The sequence below is a fragment of the Copidosoma floridanum genome, unplaced genomic scaffold (assembly GCF_036245765.1).
Source record: "Copidosoma floridanum isolate Cflo_tuat_1 unplaced genomic scaffold, Cflo_Japanese_pri ptg000014l, whole genome shotgun sequence".
Lineage (NCBI taxonomy): Eukaryota > Metazoa > Arthropoda > Insecta > Hymenoptera > Encyrtidae > Copidosoma > Copidosoma floridanum.
This window is the reverse complement of record NW_028321891.1, coordinates 5,877,392-5,899,543: the sequence shown is the minus strand read 5'-3', so window position 1 is coordinate 5,899,543 and position 22,152 is coordinate 5,877,392. Positions and strand designations below refer to the sequence as shown.

Here is a 22,152-nt window from a genome sequence, read left to right as displayed (position 1 = left end):
TTATAGTAGCTACAAAGTGTAAGCTTTTACTCGCGCTTTAATAAACATTGTATCGCATTATAGATGGACAAGTTTTAAAAACAACAATATAAGATGTAATAAAAAGAATTAAAAGTAGTAAAAAAAAAAAAAAAAAACGACGTAAAACTCGTAAACTAATGATAAGTTCAGTTTGCGAGATCGATATACATAAATTGTATAAAATTTACAATTATATTTAAATCATATATATATATATATTTATATACTTATAAAAATGTCGAAGTCGGTATATATCGGGACGACTTTTGGTAAGCCAGTGCCAGGCCACACTTTCGGTCGTCTTATCACATGATTGAAATCTTCAAAGAGTTCTTTAAACCTTTCATTATTATATAAATGTTTATCTGTTTGTTTTATTGTTTATTTTATTTTTTTCCTAGTCATCATCGTTGAGGAACTGGTCTAGGGGGTTGGGTCCCATTCTTCTGGGCTTCAACGTCGCGATCTTTTCCGTTGAACTCTCGGCTGCAAAGTCAAGTACCAATATACAGTTAAAAAATGATAAATTAAACAAAAGATTTTTTTTTTTTTTTTCTTTTTCAATGCAAAAACAACGCACCCGTAACAGGACGCTGGGAATTGAGACAACTCAGCCACTCTGTCATACTGATCTTACGATCGTTGTTAACGTCGCAGTACCTCGGCAGTTTTTTGCCGCACCTGCGAAGCTGCCGGTTATTCGCCACCATCACTCGGAAGCTCTTCCACTCTTTGCGCTCCAAAACCTGCCAATTTTACGGTTTTATAGGTTTTTTTTTTTTTTTTTTTTTTGCGATCGGATGGCTTTTTCATAAGCTCGCAAATGCATGGCTCACCTTGTTCTTGTTCTTGTCGAGCATGACAAAGTGCCAGGTCGCGACGCGCTCCTCCTTGGACGCCTGCCAATTGTCCGTTGCCTCATCCGAGTCCGAGCTCGACGCTTTCATTTTCTGCTGCATCACCTCCATGAGGTCGCGCAAGAACTGATGCTTCTTGACTTCTGGACAGCCTGTTGGAGGAAAAACGTACATATAATATATATATATTATACATGTGGAGAAATAAATTTTACATGTATAATATGTGTATCCCACCTTTCATGGGGCGTACGGGCGCAGGAACGGGAGTGCAGTTTGGCGTCTGATCCTGGGAGGAGGTGCCGGGAATCGGTTTGCCCGTGTCCTGATGGACGCACCAGCAGTAGCCAGAGTAGCACTGCACCTTGTCGTACCTGCCGTCGGGCGTGCACTCGGGCAGGTAGAACTTTTCCTGCGAGTCGTTCCTCTGGTCTTCCTGAACCGATCTCCGGTCCGATAGACAATCATTGGCTGGTGAACGACATAAATGTACATGTGTATTTTTTTTTTTTTTTTTTTTTTTTCATTATAAAATCTGTAAATGGTAGAAAAGTGATATATTTTATTCCATTTTTTGCAATCTTACCGTCCGTATCGTCGGTCGCCTCTGGCGGGTCGTCATTGAAAGTTGGTCGCGCGTGCACGGGTGATGGACTACCCTTTAGTACTGCAAAACAGGGAAAAAAGAAATATTTTTCAATAAAATTATGAAAAGTATAAAATAAATAAATTTTCACTCCGTTGTGTGTCAATTGTAGAAATGTCGATTAAAACTGCTCAAACGAATTTTGTTTTGTTTACAATATTACATGCACAAACTGCATGCATCGTCCCTCAAATAAACGGTATAGTTTACACAAAACAAAGTAACTACATCGAAACTAAGGTCCAACGCGATAGTGCGTGGAAAATCAATCCGCAATGAAACCCCCCTCATGTAAGTGAATAAACATGTATACTGTTTTGCAACGATGTATTACTGTATCCATTCAAATACGTGATCAATTAATTAATTAGTCGCCCATCCGATAAAATCAATGGTTTTTTTGCAGTCAAGTCCGATTAGCCTGGAGGCTCTTTTTCTTTCCGCGCGCACATCCCGATAACCATATTTAAACGCGTAGTAAACTTTGTACAATTTAAGTGGTGTAAAAAAAGAGTGATAATCGCGCGTCCGGCGAGTGACGAGTCAATGTAAGATCGAATGGTATATGTATGGAGTGACGAATGGTCAAAGAGAAAAGAGAGAGAGAGAAAGAGATAACTTACCTTGGTCCGTGGCCCGGATGCGATGGGCCGGAGGGACCGCCAGCCGATCGTCTGTGGGACATAGCGACAAGAACAAACGATTTGAATGACAGTAATGATTCCACGCATCACCACACAACAGGCCACTGCTATATATAGATATATTTTTTTTTATTTCACGACGATTTCGCGCGAGTGAAATTTTTTTCTCTTCGCGAGTACAATGGTGCTTTCATTGGTTTAAGCGGTGACGCGTGTACACGCCAAGTGCACCGTTTAGACGTATGAATTTACTCTTTGGCGGGAGAGAAAAAGAAACAAACAACGGATTTAGAGAAGCCGAGCCGATAAATTGCCCAAAAGTGTATATCGTCGCGTGCCCAAATTAAGTCCTCGTTTTGTCGTCTCTGTGGTGGAACACACCGGCCATCACCGTAGCCGGCACATCCGCGAAATTAACGATGACATGTTGATGCGGATATTAATATTTGTGGAAAAAAATTGGTGGGAGTCAACTGCCGTGGCAAATGATATATTTTTTTCTTTCTCGAATTAATACGAGTGTATAATATATGCGCGCGTCACGGTCGGAGCGTCGGGTTGATCACGTACAAATTGTCCGCGTTTCAAAGGCGACATCCCGGACGGAAGCTTAATTTTACTTTCGAGCTTGTAACGTATACGTGTATGTATGTACATGGTATCTACATGTATATACATATATACTTGGGTAGCTCACTTCTGTGCAATGCAAATCGAGATAATGGGCCCTGCCTGTCTGCTTTTTAACTCTCCGTCTCGATTAAGGCTCCCAATGCGCGCACTCCGGAAAGACGGTCTATACGTATGTGTGCTTGGCTTGTCACGATTTGTTTTTTTTTTTCCTCTCTCAACACTGTTTTATTCTTAATTTAATTTTTTTTTTTTTTTTCATAATTTTTTCATCAAACCAAAACGCGAAGTTGGCTAAATCATCAAAAACGGCAACATATTGTCCGTTTATAATTTCACGATAGCCTTTAGATATACAACGTGTACAAAAAATGTTGACGTTTATTATAAAGACAGGGTAAAAATGTGTTTTTCTCTCGTGAAATTTCTCATATGAGTTAGCGCAAGTAAAGTGAGAAAAATTGCCCCTTTGAATTTTTAACCGGAAGAAAGAAAAATGGCACCGACATAAAATAGCGCCCTCAAAGCGCCCTTTACCAGCTCATGCAAGTAGGTATACATGTAACCATACAAAGATTGGACCAAGCAACGACAACAAAACCGATAAACAGCGGCCATAAACGCATACAAACTGTTCGTGCATCACACCACACCCTATAGATAAAAAAAAAAAACAAAAAAAAAAAAAAAAAAGTGTGCTTACGCGTAAAGTCGTTGGCCAAACAGGCGCCCCACTCCTGCCTCGAGAGTTTGAGGTCTCGATTGAGATCGCAGCTACGGGCAAAGGTCCTCGCGCACTTTTTCGGCCTCACGGCCTTCTTGGCCAGCCTCCGGAGCTCCTTGTACTCGCCGCGGTCCAGAAAACCATCGCCGTCCCTGTCCAGACCCACAAACTTCCACGACAGCACGCGCTCGACGTTCTTGTCCACGTCTTTGGGGGATGAAAAAAAAAAAAATATATACACATACCACCACTACATGTATTTATGAAAAAATGACCCCGATATAAAGGGAAGTGAAGCGCTCACCTTCGAGGGCCGAGGACGCGTTGGCTCTCCGGTACTCGATCTTGAAGCTATCGATGAGGTTTCCGTTGAACCTCGCCTTGTCCGCCCGGTCGCAGGTGGCGCGGTGCCTGTTGCTGTACTGCCTCCTCTGGTTGCGCGTGGGCGAGCGGCGCCTCTGGGCCCTCTCGGGCTGCATGAGGGCCAGGCCGTTTTTCCTCTCCGCGGCCGCGGCGGCCACCATACGGTTGCACCGCGGCCGAGAATCCCGCACCGACGTGTTGGGCAGAGGCCGGCCCTGTGCCGTCACGCACCAACAATGCCCCGTCTCCTTGTGGCACTGCATCGGGGCGTACGTCCCGTCCGGCCTGCACACTATCCTCTCGCCTGGCCGCGCTGCCGCTCGGGCCGACAGACACGCTGGCCTATCTGCTCGTCCATGCGATTGCGCGCGTCATTAGTATAATATATTATATACTTGTGTGTGGGGGTGGGAGGGTAGTATATGATGCGTACCTGGACAGGCACCGGTGTGCTTCACGTGGATGGCGTTGCCGGTGCTGCACTGCTTTGCCACGAGCCTGCAGTGGTTCGGGTAGGTTACCCCATCGGTACCGCAGACGGGGCCATTTTTTGACGCGTCCGCCGAACACGTGGCCGTGCGCCGCTTGCAGTCCTCCTGCGGAGCACACAATCACATTTTGAAGGTATTATTTTTTCATTCGTTTTTGTTTTCATAAAGTACCGATTTTCCCTCTTTCCGGGATTATATCACCGCTGCAACGTCAATCGAGGCGCGTTCGATATTCTTTAATCCCGTCAAATTTATACCGACTCCCCGTCGCAAACTCATGACATAGTGTTTCATAACTAATAGACGCCGGAGTACGAGCAACCAACACGCCCCAGCGCTTGGTCTTGAAGACAGAGCCTATAATATATATACCTGCAAATTATGGCCAATGTAGATGCTGGAGACGTGTGTTTATATAGGTATATGGAAAACGAATGAAAAAATGCGTTTCCCTTCGTTTCTTGTCCTTTTTTTTTTATTTTTCTTCCCCTCCCGAGGATCGGTAACTCCAATACGTGGCATCTATTTTAAGTATACAGTGTTCACGCGTGTCTGATTATGCGTACGTGTATCTGTATACTTACACGTACAGTTGCTGGATAAATCTCATTCGGGACGCCGATGTATGCAAATCGGCATGTTAATGTGCTTTAAAATAGACTCGCTGTGATACCGATTTCTACTTTTGTGTGGCATCCCTCCTCTCTTTCTCGCGATGTTATAAAAAGAAGAAGAAAAAACAACAGAGATAAACTGCTACCTTTAATTATCCCGAGGCGAACTAGAACTGTTGGAGAGAAAAAGCCTGGCATCCAAGAGATCGGTATAACTACGCGGTACAACGATCTGTTCATAGAAAAAGAAGGAAAAAAAAATAAAATAGACGAGTCGAAAGGCGACGAATTCACCTCCTTCGGTGACTTTGACGTACACGTGCGAGTAGAAATAAAAAAAAAAAAAAGTTATTGTGCAACCGGGAGTATCGCGATCGGCGACGAAGACCAGCCACGGTGCGGTCACGAAAACGCGGTCGGTACACCGTACATATCGTTGTTGTTGGCAAACTCCAAGATCGTTATAAAAAAAAAAAAAAAATTAAAAAAAAGGCATAAGTCCGAGGCGCCGCTACCGTTACGCGCGCGATAGTTTCACTTTACCGATACATTCGCGCTTGTCCTTAAACTTTTTACTTCGAGCAAGAAAATTACATCGGCACCCAAGATTCCTCGGATTTCTCTGCCGATCGTGCCTGGGTATCGGGAGCACTTTTAATCATTTCCCCGAGAATAGGATTATCGGCACGCATATATATATGTATACCTGAACTTGCGTGCATTTGTATATATATACACGTATTAATTAAATGAATAAATTCATGTTGCTTATTCTATTTTCGAACCCGAGCTCTGGTTAAAAATAACTCGGTCTGTACGTAAATAAGAGCACTCGCGCAAAAACACATCGGTATAATATTATCGCGGGAGCTCGCGGATAATGTATCCGAGTGAGGAGGAAAAAGGGAGGGAAAAAAAAAAAAAAAAAAAAAAAAATCGGCGCGACCGTTTAATTTAGCATCTCTCGCACGCAACGCTCATTTATCACGGGCGAGTCGATCGGCGTGGCACGCGATACAAGCGCTTTTTATGAAAAGCCTGTCACGACGACGACCAATAATTATTACACGCGTCTCTCACGTAGCACGACCGAATCTTTGAAAAATCGTCACGCGTTTTTTACTTCAAATCCCACGTGTATTTTTCTAGGGTCGATAAATTGGGGGGCGAAAAATATGCCGTTGATTACTGTGAGAGTTTTTTTTTTATTCGCTTACAAACTCATGCAAACAAAGTTAAACGGCCCTCCGACTTTGAGTCCAATCAACGCCTTTAACTCTATTATTACACAAGCTTTTAAACTATTTTAGGCGAATATTTTATCTTTTCCCAAGATGGGGCTGAAAGATATGCCACAAGGCAAAGGAACAATTAATTTCACGATCATTGGGGAGAGGGAAAAATGGAAAAACCATTCTTTTCCTCTACGATACGACACATGGTGATTTTTTTCGAAGATCTCGACGTGTAGGTACATTTTTTTTTGTTTTTTTTGTTTTTTTTTTTTTTTTCTTCACAAACCGTCCCACACGCGACATATCGCGAGCGCGTACACAACGAGCCAAATGAATTTTCCATCAGCAGCGCCACGGCGCCTGCGGTTTTTCTCCCCCCCTTATATACGCACGTACAGTATGGAAGACAGAAGGCTGAGCGGCGTCCCCTTAAACGAGCAATGCCGTCCAAGGCCGTTATGGTCGTCGTTATTGTTGTTGTAGCGGTAAGTGTATCAATATTGCCAGATCGAGAGAGATCGGCTACTCGTACGTATAAGAGCACGCTCGTACGGAAAATCGATATCGTTTTGTTTGCCACGGTCTGCATCGTATACATACCTATACATCGTTCACCGACCCGTGAAATTTCACGCAAAATATCTCGACAAAAACAAAAAAAAAATAATTCACTCAAAGTGACCTTTCGACGTGCAAACGAGAAACACTCCAAAGGGCAGGTATATGGGTAAATCTCAAATTCCTCCGGTTTTATCCGTGCGAGGAAGAAGCAGCACTTGCATCCGTACAAAAAAAGAAAGGAAACCACCTGCTCGGATTATAAATACGTACGCTTAAGTGCATCGGGAGCGTTAAAAACGAGAGCGCGATAAGGATCCGCTTCAATATATATATATATATACATATATAGATAGGTACCGATACACACATTTGCACGAGAGAGAGAAACGGCATTCCAAACTCTCGCGAGCTGCAGATATATAATATACGTCCAGCGGGAGATCGGCACCGTAATTGTGTGACGAAACCTGTTAATCTATACATATACGTGGTACCAATACGCACACCACGGACTACTCCTCTGATGACGCAGGTGGTTCATTTTTTTTACTCTTTTATGCACGTCAGATTGCGATTAATGCGTAAAAATGTTACTTTTATTACTTTTCCTTTTCGCCCTTTTTTTTTTTTTTTTTTTTTTTTTTCACCGGACAGCCGAGAAAAGGTGAGGTGGAATGTGCGGTACACGCGATCGTCGGATCACGGAAGAGGAATCCGCTCCTTCGGCCCATCAGCGAGAGAAGTTGAAACAATTTAATTGACACTCTCCTTCCCCCTTTTTTCCCTCTTCTCTCTCGGCTATAAATCATATACCTAGTACGTTACCCGTGAAAATTCATTTCCCGTAATCCGATGCGCAAAGACAATCTTTTACCGGTACTCAATTGACGCCGATCTCTGGGCTATCTTATCCTCGTTTTTTTTCTCATATTACATATACGTTAGTTTCACAAAGTATACTTATACACAATAAAAGTGCAGGAAGTTTTCGTACATATGTCTGTCTGTGAACGCATCCGAAGAGTAAAAAATACAAAGGTGGAGTTTTATGAAATATCCGGTCCAGTAATGAACGACTCCTGATGTACTGTCCGGCGATATAGAGCTTTGTTCAATATATTTTGCTTCAAAACAATTTGCACATGATCAACCTCGTGTAAACAGCATTGCTGGTTATTATAGTAAGTATACAAAAGTGAAAATATTGTTTACAGGTACAAGCAAAAAAAAAAAAATCAAGAGAAATCGATCGATGCCTGCATTAATTGGTCGGTCCATGCATAAGCATGCGTATAGCCTTTCAAAATTCTAGCTGCAGAAAAAACTGCTCTCATACATCAGTGCAATATCATTGAGACTTACTTCCCTATGCCAGTACTTATACTTGTACCACTATAAAAATATGGTATAGGTATACTTGGTACGTATGATTACCGAGTATATAATATCCATTGTCAAGTGTACACATGTATATATCATAGTGGGCTGCGATGCATCAATACCGATTAGGCAAAACGCATTAGCCTTTTATAACGTCTGCACTCGCGGGATCGCTCCGCACGCGAGCCAAACTCCACAAGTGCTTTCTAAATACCGCACCGGTATCCCTCTCTCTCTCTCTCTCTCTCTTGTGCTCTTTATTTAACGGTATTTCCTTTTCATTTGTAATAAAAAAAAAAATCGCGTGATTGATAACCCTTTTTTGAACGTGTACGGTCCGCCTTTTTTCTCTCTCTCTCTCATTTACATCTCGGGTCGACTCTTATCGATTCCGTGTACAGTAATAAATCAATACCATCGTTTTGCCCACTCGACCATCTGTAAAATATATACGTATACATATGTAATTATGCGTATACGTTGTATAAAATGACTCGCGTTGATTAAATAAAAAAAAGAAGATTCAATTTAAGAAAGCTCGTACATCTTCGAGTGTGTACATGTGACATGTGTCAAAAATCGTCCCAAACGACGGTAAAAATGAATAACGTATGCGCGCAACGAATAAATTTTCGGCATATTTTACCGATCCAACAACTCGATCGAGATTACACGTGTACATTGTATCCATACGTACACGTTACATACGTATGGGGGATTTTAAATCCACTCTCTCTCTCTCTCTCTCCTCTCCTCCGACACGCACTCGTTTCACCGATACGTTATAATTTTTTTTGTTTTCTTTCCCGATTCACAATTTAGCGCGCACACTTCATTACGTGTAAGGTGTGGATTAGATAAGCTCGCCGATACTTGAAAAGCCAACGGAGCAGTTGGTCCACTCGCTCCGATCTTATACATCATATATACGTATACATTGCCGTAGGAGAGCAGGTGTTACTAAATTCCCTAATCGACGCATTGCAAATAATGGCAAACGATCAACCTTTTTTTTTTTTTTTTTTTCTTTCACGAGTAATGATGATGATGACATGTACTGGCAATAGGTGTTGATTTTCGAGCTGTTAATTTCTCACCCCCTCGTACAACAGCAGAAATTGCGTAAAAATAAAAACACTTTTATCTTTCACCGCGTGTGAAAAGAGCAAAACAAAATTTTTTCGCGTCAGTGCGAGTAGAGCGTTTTACAAAATAAATAAGAGGGGAAAAAAGGAGGGTGGTAGGAGGGAGGTGATCGAGAAAAGGAGAGAGATTCGTTGCAGGTGTTTGACGCTGCGGGCCAAGAACGCGAGGGAAAGACATATATATATATCATCCGCTTGCGTTTCGCGTTTTACGTTCTCATCGTGTCGCAATACCAAGAGAGAGAGAGAACCGGACGCATTTTCTCTCTCCCGCTCTGTTATGGGGTACACGGGTGTTACACAGTGTACCTATATACATACATCGAGCTATCGTGTACAGGGAACTTTGGGTTTTCGCGAAGGTTGAGAAAATAATTGATTACACTTAACATCTATCCATTGGCTAATTCCCAACCATATATCTCTGGTCTTTCTCTAATCTGTACGATAGGACTCGATGTGGAACGTGTCGTTAAAGTCCCCACTACAAGCCACATTAAATTTTATTACAATGCATCACTTCCATTGTTCATGAATGGATTTGGGTTTAAGGGCTTTATATATTACTTTAATATATTTGCGCGTTGATTCCCGTAATATTTTGAGTGGAATAGCTTTTGCAATGAAAAAGAATCGATAATTTAATAGTTTTTTCAAGATAACGTCGAAGTTGCAATTTAAAAAAAAAAAAAAAATGAACCGATATTTAAAGTTAACCATAGCATTCGTTGTGAAATCGCACCACGATAAACTGCAGAGATGGTCTGCGTGAAGAAAAAATGCCGTACTGTATGGTTATACGCGCATCTGCTACAGTTAATTTATTGTTATTTTTTTTTTTTTTTTTTTTTTGTTATTGGCTTAGGCTTCTTTATTTTTTTATTATCTTTGCGCAGAGCTGAGGATTTACAATGGAGAGAAACTTGCCTTCTGTGTAAACGTAATAAACGTAACTCTTGTATATTGTTAACCAAATACACGCGTCCGAGACCATCTATGGCTCAGTGCACGCAGAGTCGAAAAACAACACTGTTTGGATCCCGATAAAATATACACTTTGCTCCTTCCGATTCCTTATCCAAGAGAGGTAATATATTTTCGATTATTTGCCCGCGAGCGCTGGGAATAAGTATAGCTTTTTTTGTTGCCGAGTCTATTGCTTTTTCTCGCTCGATCGAATAAACTCGGTGATCCTTGCTTTCGCCTACATCTCGTTAAGAAAAAAGAAATAAATCCCCCCTTCATATTATGTACACCATTGAAAATCAATGATACTGTAATACTGTCTTTTTTTGGTCAAACACCTCAAAAAACTTAAGAATAACAACTTTATATTCGTTCAACCTCAAGATTTCACCCACGGCAAAGTGATGGTCAACGGTAGCTCGAAAACAAAAAAAGGGTAGTAGAAATTTCACGTGTATACAAGCACAGTAAATTGCAGTAACAAAATAAATGCACTCGTACATATTGCTAAAACGCTCATTCAGCTCCAATGCTATTTTCAATTTACTTGTCTTTTATCGTCTCTTTTTTACGACTCCCAAGCCCAACTTTGCTCCCACAGCAGCTGCTTGTATACTTTTGGAGCCACGTCGTATATGTATCCGTGTACACGCCGTAATCACACGAGCCGAGCATATTATATAGACATTCGCGATGTAAGAGGTGTACATGGAAGTAACTGCAACGGGTTATCGTGTTCCAAATGTTTCGTATGGCAGAAAACGTGTACGGAAATGCCAACGAGGGATACCTACTTGGTCGATGTGATGATTTTTTTTTTTTTTTTTTTTTTTCCCTCGTTGCGGTTAACTGATCGGTCGATGTACTTGAAATGCCCCGATGGTCTATCGAATCGTCATTACTCAGGATTAGAAAAAAGAAATCACTGCACACGACGTATGTATATAACTTAATACCAACATTTTACATTAGGTCTTTATGCAAATGTAGGCACGTCTATATGGTTGTCAAACGGTGCAACTACCTATTAAAAATACGCATGGCGCACATGTACATTATAATGTTTGAGCGTCGTGGACAATCGGTACTTTGCCCGATTGGAAACTTATATGATTATGCCACATGGCACGCAAGTTGGGAACTTTTTAACTTGACGATGCCCATGTGAATAAAAAAAAAAAAAAAAAAAAAAAATGGACCAGACCATGGGACCCTTTGAAAAGGGTAATGGCACTTTTCTCTCTGAGAGCAAGTATATAGGTGCAGGCCCAGTGAATCACGCAACAGCGCTCGCGCTTTTGATCAATCACGCGAAAGAGAGAGAGACCAATAACCACGCGCATTAAGCATATATGGACACCTTTGCGCTTGACATATATATATATCCGAACAAATGAAATTTTCACCGTTCACCTGCGTATATATACCTTTACTCTCTCTCTCTCTCTCTCTCTCTCTGTTCTGTGGCGGATAATGTTCCAGCTACGGAGGTATACCTTAAAATGGGTGTGTATAGGAGAGGAAACTCACCCCGTCCGATTCCCACGACGGCGCACTTCGTATATCCATATCCTTGACGATTTACCCGTTGTTGAGCTTTAATGGGCTGGATCAGACAAGGGAGCGAGAGAAAAATGTATCGATACCGAGTTGAATACGACGCTAAACACGCAGGATATAGGTACATATAGTGACGGTGTAGCGTATATCGTATACGTGGGGGCAACCACGATTATGTGCCAATTATGGCCATTTTCGATTTATACCGTATACCTACATCGAGTCTCATTCATATAAATATACACCTGTATATACCTACCTACGGCCATTTTCGCCACATTACCGATTTTATCCGTCTATTCGTGTAGATAACGATCACCATATTGGGTGCCCGTATACTTGTTTATTCATGTACTGCTTGATCATTAACTTGATCGATACGCGTAACAATGGTAACACTTATGCGTTATATCGAGCGTTCACATGGTGCGATTAATATTTTTTACTGCGCGGAGAAAATAGTATATAATATATCTATACCAAACCGATCTCGGTGATACTATACATCAGTGAACGTGCAATATCGAGAGACTTTGACCCTCGCGTTGTTATATATTATATACAAGTGTGTGTATACCTATATAACCTATACTGATGAGTGATTTTGCCGCTGTTTATATGAATGTGTAGGTATGTATAAGTACATAATAAAAATAGTATATTAGTATACATCTATACTCGAGGACAGACAATCATCGGACCGGCCGGTTCGCCGATGCGCCTGTCCGCGCTCTCAATTCGCCGTCATCTCAATCGCGTTACATCTATGGCTATATAATAACACGCTCGCATTCCTCAGCCGATTAACCAGATCTATCGATCGATCGATTATTTATAATATGGTTTTATACATAATCAGCGAGTGAACGAAATTTTATTTTATTTTTATCGAGACGATCTGACACTTGGAGCTGTGGACGATGGAAAATCGGCAACAATGATCGAGTTATCGCAACATAATCGGTATCTCATAGGACGCGCTCCTCGCCTTACCGAACCAAAAAAACAAAGTTTAGCTTATCTAACTGCCAATAGAAGAAGAAAATATAACCCCTGTAAAAGAAGGGGGCACGCGTTAGTCACGTGTTTTTATGTGTACACGAGACAAAACGATTCGTCGAACGATCGTCTGCCTCGAACATCGCGGAAAACCGACCGTAACGTTACAGCCGATCAAATAGCAAAATTTTTTCTGCAACTGGAGCACAAGCGTATCATATATACACGCAACGAGTGATGGGTGCCTGCACGCACAAGCGAGTATACTTACAAAGTATGTAGCCCCATCGCACAGTGACTCGGACGATTATTCTCAATCCCGACTATTTACGGTACCCTTTTTTCTTTCAATTTTTCGTCTCTCCAGCACGTATATATAGGTGCACCGCGCCAAGCCTATCTGTCCACATACTCACATCTCGCCCTCTTATGGTATATATATTATATACACACACAGAGCACTCGACTCGGATTGATGTTAATAAACATCACGATCTTGTACACGCATATGGTATACTTATACCCATGAGATGTATGGGACGTATTTGCGTGGTAGGTATATATTGTAGACGCGCGCACGAACCCCGGCGCAAGAAAGAAGCTTCGGTGATTAATTGCTCGGTAGTGATAAGACGCAGAGCCACGCGCAAAAGGATAGAGAAGAGAGAGAGAAAGGATGAGGAGGAGGAGAGAAAAAAAAATCAACAAACGCGCGCGTATATACGCATCATACGAACGCAACGGGGGATAAGAATAGAATAGCCCTCGTTTGGGTTATCGTTGTCGGAAGCCGGTCTGCTTTGTGCCGGGTGTGGTGTTGTTGCTTGGGAGTACTCTGAGATTTTTTTTTTTTTTTTAAGTTGGAGGAAAAATTTTACGGGATCGCGTTTACAGACCCACCACTCAAGTATGGGCTCTGATAATTAAGTGCAGGTAACTTTGTTTATTGCTTCGAGGGAGGAAAAAAAAAAAAAACATAAAATGTATATGTAAAGAAATAATAATAATAATAATAATACCATAAATATACATAGAAAATGGGCACGAAAGTGATATGTTATTGTAGAGCCTTAAAATAATTATCTTTTTTCTTCATATTTCATGTATCATCATAATTGTCTTTAAAAAAAAGGTAATTTAACATTGTACATCTTTTTGATTTGACCTTTCAGAACAAGACGATGAAATAGAGTTTTTCATGTATAGGGCACTTGGTAACAAAACGTAAAAGAAGAGCATTCGCAAGATATGAAAAAGCTTAAAGAAAAAGCGAGGGGCAAAAACTCTGAAAATCGATTTTCCAATGCACAAACGAGCAATTAAAACGTGCATCATCGTTAACTCATCGATTGTAAATTGTGATGCAGCAGCACCGACGTCGACGACGATGCTTTATGCCTTTCTCTCTCTCTCTCTCTCAGTCTCGGTCTCGCTTGTTTACCATAATGTACAACGAGGAGAGAAAGAGAGAGCAAACGCAGAGAAGAGGAAGAAAAGAGAATCACACTTTATTGATTTCATTGGTAATCTCAATAGCGTGTTATTATATCATAAAGGAGATAAGACCCTCCCCGACAGCTAATTAATTTCATCGCCCAGACGGGCATCTGTATGTAATACTTGCAGACACGCATATGTTACAATCTAAACACAATAAATTGGCCATTCTTTTTTTTATTGTTATTATTATTATTATTGTCGTTATAATTATTGCTACTGTTACTGCTTTGGCTGCTGAGTAAAGATAATGATGATTTTATATATATATATAACGACCTTAAACTTACAATGAGGTAAACGAACGCGTTAAAAAGGGAGTATACGGTAGTTAGTGGTTTTCGAATGTGTGTAACTTGTTTTGTCGTCTGCGTAACTGCTCGTACTAATTGCTTCCGTTAAGATACGAAAAATTAAAAAAAAAAAAGAAATACGTTCATACATGTAGTGTTATTTTTGTATCAGTTATGTACACCAACAAACACACGTAATTGTCATATTTCATCGTAATGTGTTTGTAATCCCATGTAGGCGCAACGAAAAATACGCGTATACATGACACGAATGACCCAGTAATTGACAGACAACAAATCGTTTTGCACCGCTATCGCCGTCGAATTGATAAAATTTTATCACCCTCGCACTAAAATAGCCACATAAAACTGTTTTCCTTGTTATTTTTTGTTTTCATTGAATTTTACAATGCACGCCGCATCTTTTTCGCGCGAAACATCGACCCTCGGCCGGGTAAGGAAAAACTTGATATTTTGCGCGTCGATTCGTCAAACAAACATCAAATTCAACGCTGACCCAACGAGGGGTCCTATACAATAAAAATTACGAAAACAACTATTCGAGATTCGCAACGAAATAATGATATTTCCTTCCGGTGCTCATCATCGACACAATGTGTATCCAATGACTGTTACATTATTCCATACAAATGGCATTGAAATTCCAAGTTTGAATGTAATATCAGCGGACAAAAACAATTGAAAAATCGCGCGCTCGACTCGAGATAATTGATCCGAATTAAGAGCACCCAGCCGACCCGCGCCACCGCCAAAGCTTTTCATTTGCGTGTAGCTCTAAAAATCGAGCGATCGGCAATTAAAATATACACAATGGGCTGACTTTGAGTCCAATAATACAAAGTATAAAATATATACGTACCCTCGAGTCGGCCGAGTCTCCGGCAAGGACGGCAGCAGTGCCGGCCAGTAGTACAAGCAGGTGCACCAGCATCCCGAGCCGCGTCGACATGTTCCTCGGCGTACCGATCTCGTCCACCTCGATAGTCCAGCGATCGCCTACTCGTACGTCCCGGGGGCAGAGGGTGAAACAGGGGCTCGCTTCCAAAGTGCGTCAAGCGCGGCGACATCAACGACGATATCACTGCTGGCTGCTGCCAAATTTCAAAGCCCCCGGCGAGCAGGCCATTCCCTTTTTTTTTCTTTTTTTTTTTTCCCTCCCGAGTCGGAGGAAGGTGCGGGATAATAAACCGTGGGGTCCGAGGACGATATCAAGCGGCGCGGCGAGGCTCGGCGTTGTTGACGAAAGGTCCGAGCTCGCGGTTCATGGTGCGCGTGACAAATCTATATATATGCACGAAAGATCGGTAACTGGGAGCGAGAGAGAGAGAGTTTGTAGAAAAAGCAGATGGTGTACGGGTGTAAGTTGTGCGAGCGGAGGCGCGTGTCCGTCCAGTCGCGGCAAGTGCTGCTGAGCGACTGACTGAGCTCCAGCGGCCGACCATACAACATGCCCGTATAGAAGAGCGGCACTTATTGCCACTTGTGTTATATGTGTCGGAGCGGCAGCAGCCCGATGCTAGTGCAGCTCCGGACTCTCCGACAGATACATGTGTATATAAAACACGCTTCGATACGACTTGCACATGAATTTATATATAAATTGTCCGTACACTATACATTTGTAAGTATCAATGCCGAAAAATGTTTTATATATGTGCGTGTACGTATAAGGTACATTTATACACGTGTATTTTTACATACGAGATGTGTGATGGTCCCTTTGGGATTTTCTATTCGATCTGTATACCTGCACATTTGGGAAACTTTATGACAAGTATCGTGTATATTAGGCAAGTTCATCCAAGTAGAAATGATAGCGATGGAATTTTTTTTTTTCTCTTCGATCGACGTACATGTATTATGAACTCGCGCGTGTGGGTGTGTGTACATTATCAAGATTTCCATATCGCGTTCGAATTCAAGTTTCGTCCGAGATATATGAAAACAGCTGCCTGTTTGCTGTGAGAAAAAGAAGAGGAAAAAAACCACCTGATGAAACAAAAAAAAAAAAAAAGAATGAGATTTAAACGCGTTACTGTTACAAGTATGCGAGTGTATGGTTGGATCGGGTGACAAAATCATACCGAAATGAAAAACGAAAGACTTGGGCAAAACGCAAAAACTTCTCCTCCGTATAATAGGAAAAATTAAAAACCAGCGTACGAGGTTTTTCTAAGGTCACGAGGGAGAAAATCGGCAAAGGGAAGCTTGTAGGTGTATATAAATGTATATGTATGTATGTGCTTCGGAGGCAGCAAAACAGGGAACAGATAGAGAAAGAGAGAGAGAGAGAGAGATGGCCAGACGGGAGAGCCGAGCTGTCTCGTCCGTTCGTTATGTGTTATCCCTCTCTTCCGCTTTGCCGACTCTCTTTCTCTCCGCTGGCGAGCGTGTGCTTATACATACGTATATATATATGTACCCCCATGTACGCGTGAGCACAAGGGTGAGAGGAAAAAATGAAGAAAAGAAGAAACATAGGGAGGAGGAGGAGGATTTTTCGTACGTGCACGCGGGGGCAACCGGTTGTATCTCCTACAATTTCGCAAGAATGCCCGAAATTCGGCTGCAGAGAGCGCGTTTTGGGCTGCGGAGTACATAAAGCAACTTCGGTTCCCTTTATTCCCTTTTTCGGAGGGATACATCCTACATATATATACGATGAGCAAAACCCGATGTTTATATATATACTTTCCTTTATACCCTTTGATTTCGCTCATATTTTTAAGAATATGTGTCCTTCTCTCTCGAAGGAAGAAGGAATTAATAGTATGTAGTTTTTTTTTTTTTTTTTTTTTTCGTATCAAAACTTAACATGCGAATCGACAATGGATGAAGAACAAGCAGGAGTTTAAAAGGCTCATCGGAGTATCCAAAGTCTTGTCGGTTGTTGTTTTTGTTTCAGGAAAACCCGTCTTATTTGGTATAATGTGCCCAGGGGCCATTTTTGGGCCATTTCGGAAAACCAATGATGAGCCCGGTAACTCGGGGGGCAATGAGTGCCTTGGCACTTTTTTTCCAATTCAACGCACGCCACAGGACATTATACGCTTTCAGTGAGGACTCGGAGTGCATTATACGCACTTTAGATTATCCGAGAATGTTTTCTTCGGATTCGAAGCTCGAATTCGGTGTAAAGCCGCATCTTCCCGCCCAGTCACTACACCATATTAATTTATGAAGTATATAGGTGCATACAGAGTGCCACGATCCCAATGTACTAAAACAATAAAACAGTTCAAGGTCTTCGGCTGTAGAGAATATACTTGTACATATATACTGTTATTATACGTACGGATCCACCCTTAAAAAAAAAAACTGTTCGTTCCAAAAGTCATAATATTATCATTACCACAAACGATGTAATATTTTCACAGCTATCATCGCGTACGTGTGTATAAGATACAAACATAGGTGCAGTGTCTCATTATTTCTCGCGGAAAGCCGATCTTTTTTTTTTTTTTTTGTTTCTTGCTGGCAGCCTGAGAAATTTCATTTCTTGCGCTCACGTGCCGATTTTTTCGCACCATCCGATCCCCTTTGCGCAACACGCGAGACTTTTTTGGTCCTTTTTCCCCAGCGCTCGTCCTATTTGCCGGGGGGAAGAAAAAGGGGGCCGCATTGGGTACCTATATATACACTGTACGTGTGCATGCGAGAGTGCTACTCTCGATCTCTCGAGTCGACGCGGGCGCACACACACTCGCTCGTTAAATTTCAATCGGATCTCTCTGATTTATTTTCGCCTGTTTTCGCTCTCGCCGTGGCCGATCGTGCCGCGAGAGATTCGAGCGGATAATCCACGCGAGAAAGAGCAGAGACGAAAAACATGTTTTTTTTATACATACATATACACACAAAGGGTTGCTTCTCCTTGTGTTCTTCCTCCCTCCCTCCCTCCCTCCCTTCGTCTTCGCTTCTCTCGACTCCGTAATCGCGATAGAGACATTTATTTTTAGGACCTGCTCATCCCAAAAGGCGGCTCCTTCCTTTTTTTCGTACACCCATCTATGGCTGTGTGCGGGTATACGCGCGTATACCATCAGGGGAAATATTTTTTGGCACCGATATTGAAAATTCACCCGCACAAGCACGCGTGTGGATCTTGCATCTTCATCATTGAGAAAAAAAATCTGTTTTTTTTTTTTTTTTAAGAGATATCCCAACTGCTTTATCATTTCGGAGGCAAGAATATTACTCTGTGCATAAATGGACACCGCCACGATTGTTACGCAGTAGCCTTTATTGGAAAAAAAAAATATAATAATAATAATAATAATAATAATAATAATAATAATAATACAAATAATGTACGTGCAACGGCGCAACGCACAAACTCACTTGACTCGTTTCAACACGCGAGGAATAAGTTATCCGAACCATGTACCTATATGTGTATGATAATTTCAGCAAGCTAATCGGTCCGAGTGAAAGTTTGTCGATAAAAATAAATAACAATGTTTTTTTCGTTATCTCGTTCAGTCAAGGGGGTATATATTATATCACGTGCTAACGCGTTTTATGTATGCAGGGCCTAAACAAATAAGTTTTAGTGCGGTAAAAACAATAGTGCCGCTCGCATTTTTTTTTTTCTTTTTTTGTTTTTTTTTTGTTTTTTCAATCAACACGAATGTTTAATGATTTGGCAAAATAAATCCTCCATTATCACCTGCATCGTTCGATCAACGTGGCATGGCATTCACGTGGGAGTTGACACTCGTTATAAAAAATTCACAGCAAGGGTATATACCTATGTACGTGTATGTAAAATATCAAAAGAGGAAGATGGATAAAACAAGTAAAAGAAGGAGGAGGAGGAGGAGGAGGGGGATGAGGTTTTTCTCATATGGAAGAACGTCCGTTCACGTCCGCTCTCTCTCTCTCTCTCTCGCGGCGAAGGATGTATAATATGTTTCTTCTTATCGCGACCAACGATTCGTTTTGGTGTTTCGCAGTACATCAGCAACAATCAAAGGACCAAAGGTGGGCGAACAAACATACATTACGAACAATTTGCCTCATGCGCAACTATAAAGATACTACTGCTAATGTAATGGTAAAAATTTTTATTAAAATTTCTCAACATGTATGGTTAACGGATGAAAATGTTTGATACAACTATAGGGTTACCAATACCGATTTTTCGCTTATTTTTTAAGCATTTAACAATATTCGTGAAAGTACGGGTAAGTATTATATATACACCCTTGCAACGTGCCGAGCTGCAGAAACGTATATATATAAGGCCACATGCTTGGCACCGAGCGCAGTTGTTTTCGTAAAAATATACATGTATATATAGGGGAATGCATTTTTCCGCATTTACTACGGTAGAAAAAGCAACAACGTTACGTACAAGTACAACCTCGGCAAACAAAAAAATGTGTGTGTGTGTGTGCGTGTATAGATGTATAGATAGTTAGTGTCGACAAGCAAGGAGGAAAAGCACCAGGAGATGAAAGGAATCTGTTTTCCATTACCCCGTGCACACAATGTGTATACATGGGCTGCAGTTGCCGAGGCACGCGCGAGCACCGCAACCAACCAACCAACAAAACCATATATAATACCACCCCCTCTCTCTCGACGATGTTGCGCTCTTTATAAAGCTCACGCCCTCCTCGAGCCTCGCTGCATGTTTCTTCGTCTCTTCTTATTATTTTCCTCCTTCTTGTTCTCTCTCTCTCTCTCTCTCTCCACCTGGGCCACAGAGAGCGCGGATATATACCTGGAGGCCGCCTGTACCTATAGGTATACCTACCTTATATACATGCACTACTAGAGAGAAGATGGGGAGGACTATATAACAGGTGTGCCGACTCGCAGTCTCGCCCGAGCGTTTTTCCCTGTCGGTGTGTCTGGCCGGGTCTGTTGGTGTCGGTGCCGGCACCGGGTTGGGGATTCCCGCTCTCTCCTCCCTGCAGTTGGCTATACCTATATACACACATGTGTCTCTTTCTCTTCCACGAAGTGCGGTACATTATATATATATACACATACTGCACTGCACTGTCGATGCTGCATTGGTTGCTTACAAGGAATCATGTGGACTTTCTTTCCTTCTCCTGTACTTGCTTCTTCTTTTCTTTTTTTTTTTTTTTTTTTTTTTTTTTACTCTCAACTTACATGCACATCACTCGAATTTTGACTGATCTCCGTGAATATAATACATTTATTCCCAACTTTTTAGGACCACATTCGATCTAATCCAACATCGAAACTGAGTATAGGTACTTGATGAATGCGTCGATTCCCTCCTCTACTGAAATCCCCGGTGCAAATCCATAAACATTTGTTTATTGAGTCTGTACCTTTTGATAACCAATCGAATAATAACACCATGGGTTAATAAAAATCAATTTATACCTATATACTGGAATTGAGAAGCTGAACGGAAGGGAAAAAAAAAAAAAAAGTCGGGCAGTTCTGGATCTCGCCTACACCGAAAGCACATCACCGACGGGGCAGCAAGTGGACGTATAGAGTATACGTAGCTGCAGTCGTCCTCTATATATTCACCTTCCCACCGAAGGGAAAAGAAGAAGACGAGAGAGGCGGTGGCATCAAAATAAAAAGACCGTGTGCACAAGAGCGAGAAAGCGAAAGACACGTGAGAGGGAGATGTATAGAAGCTGCAAGCATCAGGGGCCAGGCAGTCTGGCTCGACTCGATTCTTTCTCCCCCTATCTCCTCCACCTCCGTCTTCTGAGGTACTTGCAGTATATCTTATACCGAGCAAGAGCTCGAGGGTCACACACATAGGGATGCCCGACGATGCCTCCACATGAGCCGGCCGGTGCGGTGGAATGACCTGGTTAGTTGGTTTACCAAGCAGCCGGACGAACGGCGAGTCTTCTCTCCTTTACCTTTTTTCTTTTTTATTGCGCTGTTCTGTACACCTCGACACGGGGAGTGAGCTATATGGGCCGACGCTGCGTTCGTCTCGCGTCAATCCGCCAGAGCTCCCAGACAATAGGACGCCGAGGGTCTCCCCATCCCTCCCTCCCTCCCTCTCTCTCTCTAATCTCAGGGCAAGATTCACATATACAGGCATTTACAGAGATGGTATGGGTATCTGCATATGGACGATGGACCGCCCGTGATCGCGCGCGTGTACGGCACAACGCACACCTACCGGTTCTCGGCTCGTCGTTTTATGGGGGAGAGCGAGCATTGGAGGCAAAAAGGTACAGCAGCAGCATATGAGAATGTGCCTCGTCGCTCGCGAGCTGGCTGGCTATATGCGGCAGCAGCGCACACGTGTGTAAGTAAAAAGTCGAATCCGTATTACACGGATTTCCATGAGCGACCTGGGATAGCCGTGCCTCTTCTTCTTGCCTTGAGGATATACTTACACTGTATAAATATATACGTGTTTCTCTCGAGGCTTTACTGCCGGCCCACGCTCTTTTCGTCTCCTTTTTTTTTCCAAAACTTTAGACCTCACCCTCTCCCTCTCTCAGTTCCTATTGCCTGTTTTCATTTTACTTGTTCTCCCTTTTCGC

At 42.1% G+C, this 22,152-nt stretch overlaps 1 protein-coding gene across 1 annotated transcript; it reads right to left on the bottom strand.

The window, feature by feature from the left end:
* Positions 1-171: 171 nt before the first annotated feature.
* Positions 172-15,746, bottom strand: magu (SPARC related modular calcium binding-like protein magu). The gene is made up of 10 exons (XM_089592180.1): positions 15,507-15,746; positions 4,319-4,481; positions 3,827-4,231; positions 3,502-3,729; positions 2,148-2,198; positions 1,465-1,545; positions 1,116-1,349; positions 858-1,030; positions 595-767; positions 172-500 (listed from the first exon to the last, which is right to left on the bottom strand). The coding sequence occupies exons 1-10, from the start codon at positions 15,594-15,596 to the stop codon at positions 419-421; spliced, it is 1,680 nt and encodes a 559-aa protein (XP_089448306.1). The 5' UTR covers positions 15,597-15,746; the 3' UTR covers positions 172-418.
* Positions 15,747-22,152: the final 6,406 nt, after the last annotated feature.